General features: G+C 36.4%; 1 protein-coding gene across 15 annotated transcripts in view; it reads left to right on the top strand.

Annotated features, from left to right (window-relative positions):
* The window catches only part of LOC108974501 (serine/threonine-protein kinase N), a 61,929-nt gene that overhangs the window by 18,977 nt on the left and 24,181 nt on the right, over positions 1 to 18,771 (top strand). For 8 of the 15 annotated variants that reach the window (XM_018942372.1, XM_018942371.1, XM_018942370.1 and 5 more), the window contains 2 exons: positions 16,297 to 16,612; positions 17,981 to 18,516. In XM_018942372.1, the coding sequence (XP_018797917.1) occupies positions 16,297 to 16,612; positions 17,981 to 18,516 (852 nt within the window). Of the gene's footprint in view, positions 1 to 5,397; positions 5,501 to 6,018; positions 6,247 to 13,301; positions 13,818 to 16,296; positions 16,613 to 17,980; positions 18,517 to 18,771 lie in introns of those variants that run through there. The other 7 variants (XM_018942365.1, XM_018942363.1, XM_018942376.1 and 4 more) reach the window with 5 other exon arrangements.

Genomic DNA, 18,771 nt, shown 5'->3' with positions numbered 1-18,771 from the left:
GTAAAACATAATCGAAAACTACACAAAATTAATTCTATTTTATGAGAAGCATGGTTGCAAATAATCCATTAAAAATAATTGAATTAACATTTGAATTAAATTTGTTTTAATTTTTTAATGCCAAATATGGGATTGACAAATGAAAAAAACTTAAACGACACAAACCTTATTGAACAAATTGGATTATGTATGGAACTCGATTTCTTTTGCATGTCTGCCACAGGCACGCTTGCAGAAGTCCAGAAGCTGAATCCATTTTCCGACGGGTTTCAAGCATAAATCGGCTTCACCAAACTTGGTTTTGAATAAATCGATTGTGAAATTCGCTGTGTGGCTTGAGGAGCGGTAGCGATTCCCATTCACAGTCCCATGCCGGTCTTGATCATAACGAAAGAAGTACGCTGCGTGCCTATAAACAGCACCAAAYCGTAATTTTTTTGGGATGCAATGGTGACTCATGGAGTACGTTTGGATTAAAGCATATTGTGTTTATTTACTAAGCCGTTCAGCCAGAAATGAGCCTCATCGGTCAAGATTATTTTTCGATGAAAATCCGGATAATGTTGCTCAGTCCAATTCATGAACATCGACGATTCCGGTGTTCAAGCGGCTTCAGTTCTTACGTCAATTTCACATTGTAAGAATGGAGGACGAGATMTTTTTCCCAAATTCGTCACTAAGATGCCCAACGCTTGAAAACGACATGTGAGAKACTGATTTGGATCTTCCTCAATTGATACGTTAGCGGCAGCAATATCGCCGATACTATAATCACTTCTTTGCCTCACTAGCACGGGAATATTTTGTACTATGCCTTTGGATTCAAAATTTTCCACTATACGCTGCTGATCTGACAGGACGATTACGACGACCATAAATAGGATGTAGTGCTCTTTAGGTTCGGGCCACTGACTCCGAATTTCGGTAATAAATTTTAATAGTTTTGATTCGTTGTTGGATCGTATATCTTTACATGATAAAATGGCAAACCTTACTAAAGAAAAGTGTCGCTATCGGTCTACCTTTGTAGCGTACCTATTGAAAACCCCTTTAGTAATAATGTAAAAAAATAAAATAAAAATGTTTCTGTTGTTTGAATAATAGCAAAAATRTTTAATTAATATTTCTTTAAAAATACATTTATTGATTTCATCTAGTTTTTTGTTTATGTTTTTCGAAGAGCTTAATATTTAAGGATTACCCTATTATAAGTATGTATTAAAGAGCGCATACATATAAAAAACTACCATATGACGCTTCGCAGTGCTTTCAACTATTGTTACATGCAATAATCGAGCTACTGCAATTTCGTTTATAACCTTACCTATCGTTTTTGCATGTATCTTTCTTCTATTATAATTATTATTCTGTGTGTATGCGGGCTTTCATTTGGGCGAATAATGATTATAATTATTTGGTTTATGGGAGATTTTTCTRATGATTTCAGCAAAAATTTATATAATAGCATATTCTCAGAAGCAATTGACATACTAAACATTGATTAAATTAGTCACTTGCCATTTCATAATGTCATTATACATACGCACAGTCACAAAAATACCACAGACCCTCCGAGTATGTGGTTTCACACATTATTTTTATTTAATTTTCCAAACTTATATACCTTTAATAATTTCCTGTTTCCCATACAATTACATGACGGCTTTGTTGTTGTTGTAAATGAACTGAACAATAACTAGCTTTGCTATATTGCAATGAATTGGGTGCAGTGCAAGAAATCGTCAGCAGTTTTCCCCTGCAAGTGCAGTAATTGTTGCCAAATTCAGACTAAAGTACCCCGCATAAACATACATATATACGCGGAGTAATCCCATTACATCAGCCATTACAAACAAATTTTCACTTATAAGCATATTTACCTCTCTAATAAGAGCACTGACTGCACTGTCGTTGTGGCGTCTCGGCTCATATTTCTTGGTGCCTCTTGTTTTCATTCATCTGTTTTGGTGCATCGAAATTAACCTAAATTGTGACAGCGGCAATTGCACCACGWCGGGTAAATATTAAATTTCTCACAACAACGTTAAACACTCTTTTGTTTCGCCTCTTAAAGCTTGGCTGATTGATTGCTTAAGACGCGGTTGTAGACTAGAAGATTACATACTTATGCGTTTAACCCAATTGAAGCACTCGTTTAATTTGCAACTGTGCAGGTGCATTACTGTAGTACAGGGAGATACAGAAGCAACAAAAGCTTTCTTCTCAAATGTTGATAAATGGCCCTGATGCGGTGGGAGAGTTTGGAACGGTATAATACTAAAGTACTAAAACGTCGAGCGTCGTTGGGGTTAACCCCACGAATGTTGAAGAAATGTTGAAGGAGCTTGGGGTCGCCTAAATATATTTATGAATCTGAAATATGTTTTAGYTTAGTTCCAATTTCGAATTTTCACATATTTTAATAGGCTCCTGAGCCAAAGCAAGCATACCAAAGCTTAATTAAACTTTCTATATTTTTGTTACAAGCCTCGGCTGGAATGTCCAAATGTGTTAAGCCGTTCAGTTAGAGATTTTGAATTCTTATGCTGTCTCTCTGACGGAAACGTGACGATTTTCAAGTATTATTTCTTTAACTTTTTTATGTTATCCTCATTAACTAACAGAGTTGGATAGACGACTTCCATTTGGCAAATTTTCGATGTTTCACGACCTTCACTGAATGCTTAGTGCACCTCAAATACTTGTGTTCCTGATAGAACATACTTCCCAAAACACTTCTGCAATATCTATTCCGTAGCCGAGATTCCGTTGAAAACAGAAAATTACAAGCGAACTCGCTCAATTTTTTCGTGCGATAAAAGTCGACAAACCTTAGAAGTCGTAAACAAACAGTTGCAAACATGGAAACAAAAAGGTTTTCCCAAGGTTTTCTAGGCATATTTTTTATTTATTCATATGCGCGCACAGTTTATWTGGAGCAGTCCGGGTCCATGTTGATCAGTTGGCAAAGATTCTAACATATAAACCGAGCTCAGTCAATGTGCTTCTTTGGATAATGTTTTTAAAATTAGTACGGAGCCTACAAGTTTTCAAGTTTGAGTTATACTGAATTTCTGTTATGCTTTCACAGAGTTACACCAATCGAAATTCTTGCCAAAACTTTTTATGCTTCCATTAATACGATGAACCTCTAATGAGCTTATTTATTGATTATCCAACTGATTTTTATCCCGAACTAGTACATCAATGTATTTATTTGTATAAAAAATAATGAAGAACTCCTCGTTTCACTAGCCAAACTTTAATCACTCTAATAAGCACGTCTGAAGACCAGAGCAAGGAGGCATATTTATGCGGAATTTCGTTTATTTATATAAACATATTTATATGTATATTTACAGCTGTGTTCATGCAAATAGTAGTTCTGGCGGGTTCTAACTATGAAACAAAACAAAATCAAGTTAATAATACAATCCACCAATGCAATAACATTCAAAAGCAATTTTCAGCTACTTCATTTTTCAATATGTACATATTTGTTACTTTTAGCGAAAATAGTAGTGCCTACTTTGTTGAAGGAAAAACAGAAAAATTTCCAGTTAACAATTAAAATTGCATATAGTAAATGTTTTCGATTGACTAATAATTGTTCTAAAGTCTTGTTTTTTATAATACATCTTTACACCCACGTTCCATACAGTCTATTAGATCCAAGCATCTATGGGATTTGAGCCCACGGCTCCTTGACTGCTAGCAAAACTTTTGTACTACTTGATGGATTTGCTGTTGCTGCAACTCGTTTAATCTATCCCCAATAATTTTTCAATCGGGTTCAAGTCTAGTTATTGCGCTGGTCAGGACGTKGCCTAGATCCTTTCTGAACCAAACCCCTTCTTAGTGTATTAGTAGGTTTTGGACTGCCCAAACCTCTTTTCATTGGCATCTCCTAATTGGCAAATGGTAGCATAATATCTTTTGACACGTACTATGATGACATTGATCAAATGTATAGAGCCGACACCGTGGTAAGAAAATCTAGCCCCACCACAATGTTCAAACCACCATGTTTAAAAGTTTTGGAAGTGTACCTGGAATGATATTATGTGCTTGGTTGTGGGCGGAAGCAAACTTGCTTTCATTATGAAATGTCCTTTTGTAAACTTTATTCTTATAACTARTCACATGTTTCTTCGTCAAAATAGGTACTTTCCGGGGATCCTTTATCTTGAAATTGTTTTCTTGTRGTCGTCGTCATTGGATATCAATGTGGAGCTTTATGCCCCTATAGTTTTGATTCCATGTAGGTTCTGTCGTGTTTATTGAGCTTCATTACCAATTCATGCTTGTTGATGAAACAATGTCTTATTCCCATTAAAAAGGAAAAATCACTGGGATTTCATAAGACTTTTATCAGAAAATTTTAAATTCCTTAAACTTACACTTGCTTTTCATTATTTGATTTATCACTCCCTAACGACATTCGCTACTATTTTATTGAACAGCTTGTTTTTGTAGAAATTACAAAAATGCGTCATAAAAGGACAGCGTAGGCAAAAACAATATGATTTTTTCGTTTCAATATTAGAGTCGAGTGTCGATTCTACTAAAATAATCACGTTTGTTGACTAGACAAGACAGAATATGTTAGAAAACATCTTTAAATATAAGAATGCGTTGCACTACTATTTTCATGAACACAACTGTATATAACCTGCCTGTGTAGTTATGAAAGTATCCTGCTAAGTGGGTGGTTTTTTGCACTGATTGTGTCAGTTTGCGTTTTCCTCACATGACGACTTTCACYCAGTCCACCGGTGTAAACGCAAAGATTCCCCATAAGAAAAAAAAATCATATATTCGAGTCAAAAAAAAAAAGAATCCAATAACTTAAAGTGAGCTGTGAATCCAAAGATGTTCACCCACAACTCATTCACAAAAGTTCAGTTGTACTAATTTATGTTTATTGTTATGATTGGAAARATCTCAGGCAATTTCAATTTAAAATACTAAAAACCGAACAAAGTTTTTGAGATATGAGTATCAATAACAAAGATGACTAATTTTATATATTCTGTGCCCAACAGAAGTTTATTTTTTGCCTGACAATGAGAAAATTTTCTTCCCAGCTAATTTATGTCTCCCATGAATTGTTGGAATTCTACTACATTTTAGTTCTATTATAATAAAATTGGTTTGGGATCCTGTCTTCGCCTATTTTTTCATAAATTTTCCTGCAGGGCAGGTACAAGTATTCCACTTATGATTGTGCCAATGTGTGCGCAGTTGTAAATTTTCCTTTCCTCMACATTAACGAGAAGGTGTTTGCCTGACGCTAATGGCGATTTTATATTTTATATGCGAACTAACGGCAGTTAGAATGTCGTTCAAAGGAAACGATTGACASAGCGCGCACAGTCATATGGAGATTCACTGGCATATCGGACGTATCGCTGCACTTCGCGCCGTCAGAAGTATCATTTGATACCTGTGAGCGGGCAACAGTCAGCAAATACTACAAATACCATTTTAGACAGCAATGGTAGGCTTAATTAATAAGCAAATAAAAATATATCAAACTTAATGCGAGTTAAATTATTTGTGCTGCCGGAAAGTGCGAAAAAGTTGAATATTTTCATTTGTCGTGTTGTTGGCGCCGTCGCTGTATGCCCGCTGACGGCAAATAGAGATCTTGATTTATTTGCTATTGTTGTTGCGCTGTCTTATCGCTTCACCATTGCTTATATATACATATATGGATAGTAAATGAAATATTTACCTAAATGCGATTACAATAAATGAAAGTATTGTGCAAGTGGAAAAATATGAATAAACGAAAAAACACGTCGAACAGTGGAAAAACAAAAATGCAAAATATTATCTCAAACGTTTCAAGTGAACAAAATACACGGACTGGCGCAAGACAGCGATGAGACGCCGCGAGAGAGGAGGTTTTTCGCGCTTCGTAATCTGAATACTACGATTACGATAACGATTTTTTGTTTGCGGTTTGTCGGTCGCCGCGTTTTGGTTAATTGAATTTGCTGCGCCTACACTATCGASCGAGAATTGTGGTAATACGGACACGCCGTTAAACGGARTCTCGTAGTGTCGCCGCGTAGTGCCAAGTGTTGTTTACTACTTTGACAGTTGGCTAGTGGCATCGTGGCGTCCAGTTTTCAGTGTGTAACCGGGAGGCGCAGTGAAGCGGTTCGCAAAGGTTTTGTCGGCCTCGCGCTCTTGGACGTGTCGCGAGCGCTAATGATAAGCGCAAATACAGTGATAAATGTAATTAAATAGAATGATTAGAAATCTATAGATAGTTCGAGGTGTCGGTGGCAGTGAAACTAATTAAACAATTGTGTATAATTCAACGTAATGCGTTTTAAAATATTTATGTGTAAAATGTCACTACCGGCTCAATAATTAGTTGCCTGCGACCTGCTAACGGTCTATGAGTACACTTAGAGCGTGTGTGTTTTAATTATGTCAAGTCTTCATTGATTATTTTATAAATACWCATTTTAGTCGATGTTTTATAAATAACTGTAACCAACAACAACACACTTGAGCACAAAACGCAAAAACTGCTAACTACACACATAGAGCTGGCTGCCAACAAATCTTGCTTCCGCCCTTGTTGGCGTCCCTTCCGGTTTGACAGCAGAGCCAAGTGCTCAATAGGGCGGTGCGGTGGCGTGAGTGTGCACAAAATGTTTGTGAGTACGCTTGACAGGCCACTGAAGCCGCGTCCATCCAGGGCCCTCCGCCCCTCCATCATCCGCACCTTGTTGGATCGACCTGCTATCCTTTGCTTTAAATTACTGTCGGAAATTTAATTGTTGAGCCCATGATGATGATGCTGATGCCGGTTTCCCTGCATTATCAATCGCCTTTGTTGTGAGAAATCGAATATTGTCGGGAAAGTGTTGTGGGCGCGTTGCCCGATTGTATATGAAAGTAGTGTKCAAACACACACATGCATACCTTCATAATCATCGCAAYATAATTAAATTGGAAATGAAAAAATAAGCTGATATTTGTATGTGCGTATATGCGAATTCCTTTGTCAGTGCCAGAGTATCAGTGTTAAAGCTATGAGTAACACTTTTTCATGTTGTTTCGCTTTATGAGCGTTTCGTAGTCGAAAGTAATAAAGAGTGACTAGCTTTATCGGGCTTAGATATACTTGGGTGTGTTTTCAAGTACAAGCATACATATTTGAATAAGCACTAATTTATTTGTATTCCGCTAGATAAATATCTTGTGACAATTGCTTTCTTCGTGTGCTGAGCACCGTTACTGATGAATATGCAACAAGTGGCTAAATTTCGTGCGTACTCAACCAAATAATTAGTTTACCAGGCTCTGATGTCAGTTTTTTTTTGGTGGAATWTGAGCATCGCTTCAAATAGTCTTTCATTTTAGGCTAAAGCATTGTCGGGCGTCGGCAAACACGCATAGCATTTTTAAATAGATTATGTGCTTTTTTAATGACTATTGTGCTCCATAATATTAGCCTTCGKCATGTTGATAAAATATAATAAACATGAATTATTTATAAATGCGGATAGCTCTTGTTGTCATATTAACTCTAATTAGAACTTCTATGCAGTTTCCTCAGGGTAACAAAAAATTGTGTTTTTTGCAAAAATTGGAAGCAGTTAKATTTAAATATAAACAAGAAAGAACGTTAACTTCGGTTGCACCGAAACTACTATACCACGTTGTTAAATAGACTTTGCAGTTAGATAATTAAGATAAAACCCAATTTTATGATTCAAAATACACTTTATTATTCAGTATAATCTCCCCGATTATTAATACACTTGCTCCAACTTTCCTCCAATTTGTGGGTCCCATCCCTGAAGTGAGAATCCGGAAGGTCTGCAAAAGCAACAGGCCCAGAAGGCTGAAATAATTGTTTCACCAGTTTGCAAGTAATCCACAAACAAAATTCCTTTCGCATCCCAAAAAACTGATGCCATAACCTTCTTGGCCGATTTCCGGACACGAACTCGTTTCGAAGCCGAACAACCAGGTTTACACCACTCTTTCGTCTCTTGTTTTAATTCAGGATCACGATTATARATCCAAGTCTCATTCATAGTGATGAAACGACGCACAAAATCCACTTTATCCTTTTTAAAATGGTCCAAATGTTGCTGAGAAAGTCGCATTCGGATGAGTTAGCAGAGTTTTTGTTCCACTGTTAGCTATGCGGAACCCATTGTGCACACAGCTTTCTAAAACCCAAAATTTCACTTMAAATATAGCTCACACTGCCAAATGACTTCACATGGAACGTCTTCAAGGCTTGTACGACCACGTTTAAATTCAGCAACCCATCTTTTTACTGTTCTAATTGTAGGTGAACAATCATTGCACACTTTTAACATTCGTTCGTGAATTTCTTTTGGTGCTACACCATGCTAAAGTAAAAATTTTATCACTACATGATATTCAATTATTATTATCAAACTTACTGAACAACAACATTGCTCGAATATCGGATCGTTAGCTATATCCTATAGTGGTTTGATAGCGGCGTTTGGATTAAATGAGTTGTTTCTTAAGGAGAAAAAGASGGGTGCAGAATTTTAGATGGATAACTCCAAAACTGACGGACTAGTTATCGTACATACAGACAGGCCGGCGGACGGACGGACGGACATGGCTACATCGACTCAGCTCATCACACTGATCATTTATACAAGTATATAGTTTTTTTTATAGGCTCTCCGACGTTTGCTTCTTACAAACTTCGTGACAACTTAATATACCCTKTTAAGGCTTTTAAGGGTATAAAAACATAAGGACGACGTATCTACATACATATGCAATATACATAAGTATAGAGATAAAGAGGCTTTGTACTTGWTTGTACATATGTACATACATACATATATGTAGATGCAATTTTTCACACCGTAAAACCGTATCTTATCGGACGCGCCTTTCCGGGGGAATGTTGCCGWTCGGGTTTCTATTTTTTTGTTATTTATTTTGTCCGACATTTTCAAGGGAATTAGTTTGCACGAAGAATTAGTTGTATGACTCACTGTAACTATTCTTGCCATAAATAGAAATTTTGTGCTATTTGTTCGTTTGAATTACTTAAAAATACAAAGATGTATTGTATCGTATGTGCTTTCTTACGGAAAGGAAATTTTAAATGTTTCTATTGGGGATATTTTTGAGTCATGTGTTGCTTGCCTTACTTTCTTCAGCCATAGTTAACCAGTTGACAAAAGCTGCGAAATATTTTAATTAATCATTAATTAAACCCAATTGAGTCTACCTTTTTCGCGGAAAGCATACTTACACACACATGAAAGGATAGAAATGCGCATGTAACATATATACTTTTATAAACATACATATATGAATAAGCATTCATACCAGGTATCTATGTATGTATGTATGTATGGGCGAATTTTACACATAAACACCATTGAACTCGCCTCAATTCGCCGAGATGAAATTGGTGCGCACCCAGTAACAACAACAATTCAACAAATTAAATTGTCAAGAGAATTAATTAATTCGAAGAACAATGGAGTGAGAAGAAAAGCAAAAAAAGACGACAAAATATAAGAGAAATTTCGAATAGTTTAGAAAGTGAAATCAAAATCAAAAGAATGCTAATAAAAATGTACACGTAGACCTACTTATGTACATGCATACATACATACACGTGCACAGGTATTCATATTAAAACGAAATTGCGTTGATAGTGACGCCGCACGAATGTCATAGAAAGGGAAACGCAATAATAATTGAAATGAAGTCTTAGCGCCATAAATTGAGAGTGAAAAGGTTCCATTTATAAATCGAAGCTTTGTCCACAAATGTTGGCWGCGCATGTTTACATTTACATACATGTACATTCTATGGAATATTTGCAACTATAACTGTGTACATATGTAAATATATATATACATATRTGCATATGTTTAGTGGGACACTGAGGTAAACATGTTAGCCGACGTTTTACACGATTCACGGTCGACCGTTTGCTTCCATGCAAAACTAAGGTGGCACACCTGTCAACATACATATGTATGCAGTGTCGAACAATAAGGATGACATGTGCCTCARGGGTGTAAATCATGTTGTGAATGGCGAAATATCTGCATTAGAAAGTTATTGTTTACCTCAAATTAGAAACAGACAGAATGGAAAATCCCAAAAAGCGAAATTTATAGGCGAAACGAGTATTGAGCGGTCCCAAACGCGCTTTGATGGAAAAATATATACAATTATTTAGTTTTTAATTAAACTTTTGATTATAAATATGTATGTAGGTGAAATCTAACATTTCAATACTATAAATTTTGGTTTTCGATAATTAAAGTCAATTCCATGCAAAGACCCTACATAACGGTAGTTGCGGTATTCTATTCGAGAAAGTGTTTATTTTATTTTTAGAAATTCATAAATATCTGGCTATTTGTTCTACATAATTTTACAAATTCCAAGGGGAAATCGTTTTTGCTATTTTCTATATCCATATACAATATTTCTAACTACAAACTTATGCATACACAGTTGCTGAAAGTTGTATTTGATAAGATATCGGGTTCACCAGATAACAGACCCTTATTGACTTTAAAAAACGTAACTTAAGTCGCGTTGACTTACATAGCAGCCGCAATAAATGCCACTTCTGCCAAGATAGGCGATTCGATTTCGAAAAAATTGTCTCCTTCGTCTCGTTTTGTAAAATTAAGACTGAATTTATAGTCGTATAGGTTGTGCATTGTAATATTTTAAGCGGCTKAGAAAGCTTTAGAAATTTTTCCACTTTGGGTGTTTCCACAAAGAAAATTGCAGCTCAGTGCTGTATTTAGCACTGTTGCAAAATAGCGCTGCCAAGCACATTATTAACGGCTTTTATTCAGTGGTGGGATAACCAAGCGTTTGACACTTGTTTCATGGTGTGGTGTCAAGTTCAACTTGAATGGAGTGCAAGGCAACTCATTTAATGAATTTCACTCACAATTCGGTCTATCTGCTTGCTAATTGCGTAAGTAGAAGTACTTCGCATTGCTACCACGTGCAGATTTCCATTTCATACTGTTAGGCTCCGGAGTAAGCACTCATATGTCTCGAGAAGAGTTTGTGGTTGAAACACACTTAAACTTGAATTCATTACCTTGTCGCTTCATTTGTTCTTGCATTTCGTTGACTTCTTCATACTTCTTCATCGGAGTATGCAAATTTTAATTCTACTACTCAGCAATATTTTAATTTGAACTCATTCTTTATTTCAGTTTATGTTCCTGCAATTTACATCATATATGCTTACATATTTACATAAATGACTGCAAAAGAGTTGCCACACCTTATCACAAAATAAAATACAAATAGTCCTTTTTAATACTGTAAAGCTTCTTGGCCTTTTGTTTGCATTCCACAACCTTCAGGTGGAATTAAGGTCTGCTTAATAATATAAAAATATCTTTTATTTCAATTTTGATCGTTTAATTTTTATGAGCTACCTGTATATACTGTAGTGATCCAATATCGGCGGTTCTGACAAATCGTTGCAGATCGATATCTCAAAAAATCATCCCAAGTCGTTATGTTGATCGCCTACATATGTATTTATTTTAGAGTCTAGGACCTTTCGTTCTGTTATTACAAACTTCATGGCAAACTTGTATAGCCTGTACAAGGTATTTCTTCACTTGCAAATTTAAAATCAGCGCTTCCTAATGTTCTCGTATGAGTACACTATATTATACTTAGGTACATAAGTTCGAATTAATGTTGCAAATAGTAGCAAAAAGCAATATTGCGGAGTACAACAAACTCATTAAAGTATAGGAACTAAWCAACAGAAATAACAAAACAAACAAGAGATGTACAAAAACGTGCTTGGCAAATCCCCACAGTACACTACGTGACAATTGGCAGTTCACTACCCAGTTTTAATGTTTAGTATTTTTTTAGTAAAGATAACTCGTCTTTAGTAGATTCTATTCTAAATAGTCTAAATACACAATTCGTAAATACTATAAGCACTGTGAGAAGAATCTATCTACGGAATTGTGGTTGGAGTTGGCAACAGAGTTGAAGGTTGAGAAGTTGTTCCATTGGCTTGTGGCTTTTATGTCAAATATTAACTCTAGTTTTAATATTCTTAATAGCTTTTTTACCTTAAAAATTTACTAAACTTTTGTCAACAATAAATAAAGGCAAAATCTGTGTGAATTTGAAAAAAATTTTGAGCTAGCCGACTTTTCATTTTCACTAATCTCTGTTCACAAAATCTGTTTTTCGCCATTTTTTTTTTTTTTTTTTGAAATTAAATTTTATATTTGTTTATTGGGTGTATAATAGTTAAATAAATGACATGTAAAAAAAGGTTCAGTACGATGCTCACGATTGCGGCCGCAATTTTGATCTAAAACAAAAATTTCCAAAAAAAAAAGTTTGAACAAAAAGTATCGAATTTGGCTCTTTTTTTCGATAGTTTGTCGTAGCTGGGTGGGGAACACGTTAATTGAAGCTAGATATCTTCAAAACTCTTCCTTGGAGAGTGAAAACCGTTTTGAAAAACACCATTCTGAGAAAATCGCGTTTGAAGATTCGAGTTTCAGTATTCCCTTTCTWCAAGAAACGCCCTAACGACCGTAATAATTTGAATTTCAAAATTTGAGAGAATGTTCATTAGAGTATATACTATCCGATAATGCAACAAAAAAATCTATTTTTCTAATATTTTACACTGAGACAATCCTTTAACAAAAAGAAAAAAAAAATTAAAAAGTTTTTTTTTGGTTCCGTTTTAATACCTTTTTCCAATAAAGCTTATATATTTTTTAAGGGAATTTAGTCACATCTCGGAATTTAGTATATTAACGGTATTCAGGCAGAWCTAAAATTGTTCATGTAAACTTATGCACTTAAACAATTTTTTTTTGAGATGTAAACTTCGCTTTGTCGCCTAGTGTATATTTACAAGCACTATCATTGTAGCTTTGTAGAGGAAACGAAAACAGAAAAACATTAAAGAAGAAGAAGAATATGTTGCTTTCAGTGGCAATTTTTGCTGTTGATTAATGAGCATTGTTTTGACTCGCTTCCTCTGCTGGTGATTGTTATTCCTTATTCAGGTCGAGCAAGATTTTCTTAACCGCACAGATACTTAAATATGTATGTATAGAWATGTATTCGCAAGCAGTTTTAACAATTAAATGCATTGTGTTGTTGTTGATAAGAAACCGTATTAGGCATGTTCAAATTTCACAAGAAAAATCTTCCACTTTTCTGCCGTTAAAACTATTATTTTTCAAAAATTCCCTTGTTTCTTAGTTTTTCTTCTTTGTTTTGGGAAATCTCCCACCTAGACCCGCTGCTTTAACAACGTGAAWCTGTGCCCTTTGGCAGACAGGTGGAGTTACCAGTTGAGGAGTTACAAGTACAAAAGTCAAAATAAATTATGCAAAATTTACAGACTTCAAAATTTTAAAACACCGACAACTTGACCACCCACCAATAATTGCAGCAACGCATACCGGCGGCCGATCCTCGAAGAAGCCTAGACTAAGCATCACACACGTATATTAAACGCGAAATTCTGCCACATGCATGCTTTCTTTCTGCGTGTCAAGGCCCACCTCAGTCTGCATGGACCGTCGGCGACCACGGCATCGAATACACCGCGCTCCACCCCACCCGCCACACCTGAGCCAACATACACGCCGTCGTCCATGGAGCTGCAACGCTCGAAATCGCTGAAATCCATACGCGTGCGCAAAGTGTCCAAAGGATCACTGAAGTCGCTGCGTCGCGGCACCATTTGCGTCACGGTCAGCTCGCACGCCTCCTCGGTATTCTACAGTGATGAGGTAAAGACATTCATATTTCTAGAGCACTTTTACATTTGTTGGGGTGAGCCTGCTTGTTTTGGGGTATATGTATGGAATGAGAGTGCCCTGTGGGTGCTGCTCTGAGGTGTCATTTTCTCCTTCACCCGACGTACTCATTGCAAAAACTCAGACAAATTTGTGAATAAGCGTGTTCAGGGCGTTAGAAGCCTTTGAAGTGAAACTAAAGCGTTTAAAGCGGCATATTTGGCTTCGTTGCACTTGTGTGTGTGTGTGAACTTAATGGTGTGTGTCTAAGGATTTTTGTTTTTGCTCATATTTATATTTATGCGTGTTCAGCAATGTGCCGTTTCTGTTTGTGCGTTTTCACTGCATATTTTGTTTTAATTTTATTGTTGATTTATTGCAAAGTATTTTCTTGGCCGTGAAAATTAATTCAATTATTCCACCGTTTTTATTGTTGTCGATGGTGCTCATTGGCAAAGGTTTTACGTCCATTCGCCTTCTATTCATTCCACCGCCAGCTCATCTGACCATTTGCAAACATTCATAAGCACGCGCACACACTCACCTATACATATAATAGCACGTATTCCTTATCTGTATGTGTGTGTGTGTGCTTAACTATTGTATTTGGTTTTTATTACATTTATTCCCATTTCCATTTTACTACATCGCGTTGAAAATTACATTAGCTTGTTTTGTACGTGTTCATGTCTTCATGTGTTTATGCGTGTAGGTGTGTAGGTGTTTAAGTGTGTTTGTGCTTATTTACGTTTGTTATTGATGCCAAGTGCATGTTACCGTTTTGCTGTTTTATGGTTCAAGTGCCTCGGCGATTACGTGTACACCTTTRCCTAACGTTGTGTCTGTGTCTGATCGATCGCCTTTTAAAATATTTTTATGCGTTTACATATACKTACATATGGTACATACATACATACATACATAACACAATATTCACATGTCCGTATGAATTTCATAAGAAACAATTTCATCAGCTATTTATAGGTTTGTGTAAAATGTAATTTATGTTTTCCGAACGAAATAAATTCACGAAATTATTCGTTTAATTATAGCATAATTTAATAGATCGTCGAACTTTCGATTATAAATGGTTTATTGAGTTTGCTTGAGCGCCCTATTATATGTGCATTGTCCTGACGAAAGAGAATTTTTTTCTTCAGCAAACCTTGTCTTTTTTCACGAATTTTTTCTCTCAACTGGTTCAAAAAGGTTGGAGAAATATTCAGAATTAATTGTTTTCCCAGTTTGCCTTTAATCCACAAACAAAACCAAAAACCCGATGGCATAACCTTCTTGGCCGATTACCGTACACGAACTCGTTTCGAAGCCGAACAACCAGGTCTCTTTAGTCTCTTGTTTGGATTCAGAATCATGGTGATAGACCATAGTGATGAATCGACGCACAAAATCCACTTTATCCTTTTTAAACGGCTCCAAATGTTGCTGAGGAAGTCGCATTCGAATGTGTTTCTGTTCCATTCCAGCTTTCTATAACTCAATCTTCTAAAACCATATCTTGTATTTTTACTTTGTTTTCTGGTGTTGATACGCTTTTTAAACGTCCGTCACGTGGATCGTTTTCAGGGCTTATACGACCACTTTTAAATTCAGCAACCCATCTTTCTACTGTTCTAAATGTTGGTGAACAATCATTATACACTTTTAACATTTGTTCGCGAATTTCTTTTGGTGCTAAATATGAGTTTTATCAYTGTATGATATTCAATTCTTTCCATTGTAAAAAATACTGTCACACTGYGACACTAAACGGCTAGTAAACAAAGATGGAATTGACAGATTGAAATGAAACTACACATACGTTGATATGAAGAGATTACCAACAAAACAAAAAATATCGAACGATAAAACTTGTTGAACAATCTGGTATATGGGTAATAGTTTCTGGCTCTATAAGTATTTTAAAGGGCCTTTGGGACCATCATTGCTAAGGGAATGTCCTTCTAAAATGTTGAAAAAATAAGTACTTTCTCTCCGCCTCAATCATGAATGATTGGAATTTTAAATCTTTAAATCTAGTCCAGAAAACCCCTGGCTAATTGACGACATAACGTTGATGAAATATTCTTCAAGTTCAAGTGCATGTCATTAAAGCGTTTACCGATAAAGCCATCGCTACGACGTTTGTACCAAAGCATTATTCTTTCCGTTGATTACTTCAGAGTTTTTAGTTGGAATTTGCAATATTTTTATAACTGGACATTCATGAAGGGATTCTCTAGTTAAATAAAAACATTTAAATTTGTCAGACTATTTTTTATTGCACCTGCGTAAGTATTATGGTTTTTATTAATTTATTTTTGCCGTTTTGGCAAAATAACTATTTTTAATTCAGTTACTAACGTTGAAGCGTTACATTTATTAAAACACCGCATACTGGAAATTAAATATAATAATTTTGTTATACTAAAAATAAAAATAAATTCTCTCTTTTGTTTGTTTTCTTTTCTTCTAGGGTGACTACATTAAACATCCCGTCCTTTACGAACTCAGCCATAAATATGGCTTCACCGATAATCTTCCCGAGAGTGCGCTGCCTAACCGCCTCGAGGAAATCAAAGAGGCGATACGGCGTGAAATCCGCAAAGAGCTGAAAATTAAAGAGGGTGCCGAGAAGTTGCGYGAGGTAGCCAAAGATCGACGCTCCCTGAACGACGTGGCTTCAATTGTGAAGAAAAGCAATAGCAAATTAGCCGAGTTGAAATCGGAGTTGCAAGAATTGGAGAGTCACATACTCCTAACCCAGGGCAACTCCGTGAGCAATGGCAGAGGTACGTACATTGAGAATTTAAAATTTTAATATTAGACAGTGTAGGCGTTGTGCAATTTCAAATGAAAATATTTTCGTAGTTCAAACTCGGAACAAAAAAAAAAAAGGTCTGTTGACCTGTTTAAAAATCAATTTTGCACGAGGATCCTTTATATATTCATCCATTATGGGAAACACAACAACAAAAAACAAATACACTTTTCCAAAATTATAAAACACCAAACAATGCGCCATTGACTGCTCATTCATAAAAATTAACTCTATGCCTGCGTAAGGGCCAACGAAGTACACATATTGGAATTCTCTCTTCTTACTCATATCTTTCTAGGCATTTTTATGAATTAGAGCAACTGTTGGCAAATGGCCAAGCATAATTTAAAATAGTCCATTGTTGCTGTGACCTCGGATGTGAAAAGGCCTCACATATGTGTCCGCTTATTCATGATTTGTATGAATAAAAAATTAATTGAAGCAATGGAAGACTGGACGTATGGCTGGCTGAAATACTGCATAACACGGCGCAGTGTTGTATTTGCATGCGGGTATTATGTAATTCATATTTCGTCATCGCTGCTGCTATTCTCGACATGTGCGCACTCATACTCGCACACAAATGCGCAGGTATTGTCATTCTTTTGAGATACAAAACGTTCAAGCGGTAAACACGGAAAATGCTTTTGCGCTACATAACATATATGCTCTTATTTCGACTAAAAACTGATCAGAAGAAAGAAAAAGTCATCGACAATATACAATGTTTGTCCAAAAAGTAATAGGACTGAGTSGATTTAAAAATTGAACCAATTCTCCAAAAACTTTCAAAATATGCTCCTTCTGCGTCGATGGAGCGTGCCAGCTCGATTTCCAAGCATTGAGGGGGTCACGGAGGGCATTCTCCRGAATAGCCTTGAGAACCGGGGTGCATGGTGCTTGAATCCCCTCTGTCCTCTCAAAATTCTTGCCTTTCATGGGCCTTTTCAACAAGTACAAGGAAACAAAAAAGTCCGGGGGCCCACATCTGGACTGTAGGGCGGCTGTAATGTTTTGTCGGACCCGATTGACCCATTTTTTGGTTCTCTTGAGGACTTCCACATAAAAGTTGGCGTTGACAGTTTGYCCAGGAGGAACAATCGCCGCTCGTTCGTTAGACAAGTCAGGCAGTTATGRCCTTAACTAAATCATGATGTTTAGAACTTAGACATACTCATTTATGCCGAAATAATTGCAATATATTGATTTTGTTTCTAAAAACAATATAAAATATCAAGGTATTACTGGGATATTGTAGAAAGCGAGGTTGCATTTACGCTACTCTTAGAATTTGTCACTTAATTAAAWGTYGCTGTATCCTTTTTGCATTTCCTTTCAGATGGCTACTCCTCGAATCTATCCACGCCAACGTCAACATTGGGCGGCAGCGTCAGCAGCTTGGGCGGTGGCAATGGCGGCCTTATTGGCGGCGGTCACGAACAGCTTTCGACGAACGATAAAATGCTTATCTCACTGGAGAAGCAACTAAATATCGAAATGAAAGTAAAGAATGGCGCTGAGAATATGATACAGTCATTGGCGAATGGCCATCATGGGCGTGACAAAAAGCTCTTGGCTGAGGCGCAACAAATGTTGGCCGATTCCAAAGCGAAAATTGAGTTCTTGCGGTTACGCATCCTCAAAGTAAAGCAGAACAAGGAACACGCTCATAAATTGTCCGCGCAGGCAGCCATAGCGGCTAGCGGCGACGGCGAGAATGGTGGGCAGCCGCAACGGCTGGAGACAACGCTCGAGGAGCGCATCGAAGAGTTGCGGCATCGCTTACGCATCGAGGCCGCCGTCGTGGATGGAGCAAAGAATGTGATACGTACCCTACAGAATAACAAAGTGCCCGATAAGAAGGCGTTGCAAGAGGTAAGTGGGCCTTTTGTTTCTTACTTTTCTTTTAAATATTTTTTGATGTGAAACGTTTTTGGATTGGTTATAGAATTATAGGATATTCCCTAACATTTTAATATTGTTTATAATTGGTGGTAAATTTTATCACGTGTTTTAGCAATGCGATTTATAGCAGGTGTTTTATTATAAAGTTCAAAATATTTTTAATTTTGCAGTTTTCAAAATTATAACTTAAAATATAAATAAAATTCATTCCGGTTATTATTTATA

This window comes from Bactrocera latifrons, unplaced genomic scaffold (assembly GCF_001853355.1).
Source record: "Bactrocera latifrons isolate USDA-ARS-PBARC rearing strain unplaced genomic scaffold, ASM185335v1 scaffold_56, whole genome shotgun sequence".
Classification (NCBI taxonomy): Eukaryota; Metazoa; Arthropoda; class Insecta; order Diptera; family Tephritidae; genus Bactrocera; species Bactrocera latifrons.
The sequence above is the reverse complement of the archived record's forward strand: the minus strand, read 5'-3'. Positions and strand labels throughout refer to the sequence as shown.